General features: G+C 59.0%; 1 protein-coding gene across 1 annotated transcript in view; it reads left to right on the forward strand.

Annotated features, from left to right (window-relative positions):
- Window positions 1-646: 646 nt before the first annotated feature.
- HAPLN3 (hyaluronan and proteoglycan link protein 3) overlaps window positions 647-2,613 on the forward strand; it is a 2,545-nt gene continuing 578 nt past the window's right edge. The window contains exons 1-3 of the mRNA XM_009077010.1: window positions 647-773; window positions 1,016-1,384; window positions 2,435-2,613. The exon at window positions 2,435-2,613 is cut by the window's right edge and continues 130 nt beyond it. Coding sequence (XP_009075258.1) covers window positions 647-773; window positions 1,016-1,384; window positions 2,435-2,613 — 675 coding nt within the window. The remainder of the gene's footprint in view (window positions 774-1,015; window positions 1,385-2,434) is intronic.

Raw genomic sequence — 2,613 nt, forward strand, 5'->3', positions numbered from 1 at the left:
TGGGATTGGTGCCAGCCGTGTCTGTAGTTCGCAGCAGCAACCCTGGGTTGGAGTTGGGGCTCCTTGACCAGGACGGTGGGTGCCTTTGGGCTTTGTCCAGAGCTGGGGCAGTGAGGCAGCCCTGAGCTCTCTCCCTCACTCCTCAGCTGGGTTGCATGCTCGGCTGCCTCTGTAAACCGAGCTTGCTCTTACAGTGGGGCTGGCCACTTCTGTCCCCCTGCAACCCCTACGTGATGTTTTCCCAGTGCTCCCTGTTCAAAGGACACCTTGGGATCCTGTTTCTCCAACTGCCCTGTCCCCAGCTTGTCTCGGCACTCCCCTCTGGGCTACACACTCTGCAAGCCCCACTGGGCAGCAGCAGTGAATGTGGTGGTGTGACCCAGATGGGAGGATGAGGATGGAGGGGATGTGGAACTCCAGTTGTGGGGCAGGTCTGGGATCATGGCGCAGGTTGCCTGCACCCACCCCTGTGGGCAGGCGAGGCACTTATCTGGCTCTTCCCACCCCTCTGCTTGCATCCCTGGTATGGAGTCTGCTCAGCACCACTACTGGACAGTGCTGGGGTGCTCCTAGCTATTTCTGGGTGCTACAGCAGCCCTTTCCCCCTCCACAGCCCAGGGTCTGGCTTCAGCCTCACTTGCCAGCCATGCTGCTGCTCCCACTGCTCCTGGAGGCCACCCTGCTACAGCTGGCCAGCAGCTCCCACCACCCATTCTACAACGGCTTCTACTACAACCACATCATGAACGACAATGGCGATGGGCAGGACAAAGGTATACTGGGAATAAGGGGGCTGGTATTTTATTTCAGGAGGCTGAAGTCCCCTCCTGTGTCTGGGTGAGGCTGTGACAATCTCTTGGGGGATGTGGGGCTCCAGGGATGCTTGTGGGATGCTCATGGTAGAAGAAGTGGTGTCTGGAGGGAAGGAGTGGAGTGGCTGCAGGAAGATTTGGGTGTACAGCCCAACCCTCGATACTGACCTACTCATCACACCTTCCTTCCCTAACCCCATCAGATTACTTCAATGGAGCCAGACTAGTGGTGGAAACCCCCAAAGACCCTATCTACAGCTACAATGGTGCCAATGTCACCCTGCCCTGCCACTACCGCTACGAGCCTGACCTGGGAGCTAAGCGCAAAATCCGCATCAAGTGGTCCAAGCTGCGGGATGACTATACCAAGGAGCAGGATGTGATGGTGGCCATCGGCAAGACCTACATGGCCTTTGGGGACTTCAAGGGCCGTGCTCACATCCATCGGGCCAGCCAGCACGAGGCCTCACTGGTCATCAGCGACGTGCGCCTGAAGGATGATGGCAAATACCGCTGTGAGGTCATCGATGGGTTGGAGGATGAGAGTGACGTGGTGGACCTCCGGCTGCAAGGTGGGGGCATGCTGGGGACCGCACAGAGTGCCGAGTCAGTGAGCCTGGCCTTCCTGGGGCACCCACTCCTCTGGGGACAGAGTAGAGTGGTGGGGGAGCCCTATCATGGGCGGAAAGGGGCTGGGATGCTTGGTGCATTGGGGTGGTGGCTTGAGGTTTTCTGGTTGTGGAGTCTCAGCAGTGAGTGAGCAGTCTGCCCAGCTGGGACACTGAGGGTGCTGCTGTGAAGTTAGAGTTGGGAGTGACCCCATGGCCATAGCATTTCCTGCCTTTACCCACCCATCTTCCTGCTGTGCTGCATCATGTGTAGCTGCCCCCTCCCAGCTCTGGATGTCCCAATGCATCTTGTGATGAACCTTGGTGACTGGTGCGGACTTGACTCAGCCCTGACTCTGCCTTCAAGCTGTGGGAATGTCCCCATTGCTTGCCCCTGCTCACCCCCTTGGCCTCTGGGCTCTGCCTCCCACAGTGTCTTGTCCCCACTGGTCCCTGTGAATGTGTCCGTGGTGGTGGTGCACATGGTCCTATGGTCCATCCATCCCTGTGACAGTGGTCCATTCATCCCCATGTTGGTGGTCCATGTGTCCCCTGGGATCGTGACCAATACATTCCCATGATTCTGGTGCTTGTATCCCTGTAGCCTGTGCATCACCATGCTGATGATCTCTCCATCCCCTCAGGGGTAGGCCTTGCCTACCTGGGGACACACAGCGTGTCTGTGCGACCCTGTGATGGTCCCTGAATCCCCGTTATCATAGTCTGTGCATCCCTGTATAAGCAGGTGCTGTCCCCATGAGGGGGTCTGTGTGTCCCCAGGACCGGGGACCATCTGTGCCACCAGATGTCGCTGGCAACTCACCGCTGGCGCCTGCATACCCGGAGCAACCCCATCCCTGCATACCTGAGCCTTGGGCTCTGCCACACTGGGGCTGTCCCGGTCCCACGGCCTGAATTTGGGATGGGTCGGAGACCCCTATGTCTCCTGCTGAGGCTGGGCTTGGGGCGGGTTGGCTGCTCACAGAGCTATCTGAATGTCCCATCTGCCTCCAGGCATCGTGTTCCCCTACCAGCCTCCCCGCGGGCAGTACAAGCTCAACTTCCACGAAGCCGAGCAAGTGTGCCAGGACCAAGGCGCCATCCTTGCCACCTTCCACCAGCTCTTCCAGGCTTGGAGTGAGGGGCTGGACTGGTGCAATGCGGGCTGGCTGGCCGATGGCACTGTGCAGTAC

Source organism: Acanthisitta chloris, unplaced genomic scaffold (genome assembly GCF_000695815.1).
Source record: "Acanthisitta chloris isolate BGI_N310 unplaced genomic scaffold, ASM69581v1 scaffold9356, whole genome shotgun sequence".
NCBI classification, from domain to species: domain Eukaryota; kingdom Metazoa; phylum Chordata; class Aves; order Passeriformes; family Acanthisittidae; genus Acanthisitta; species Acanthisitta chloris.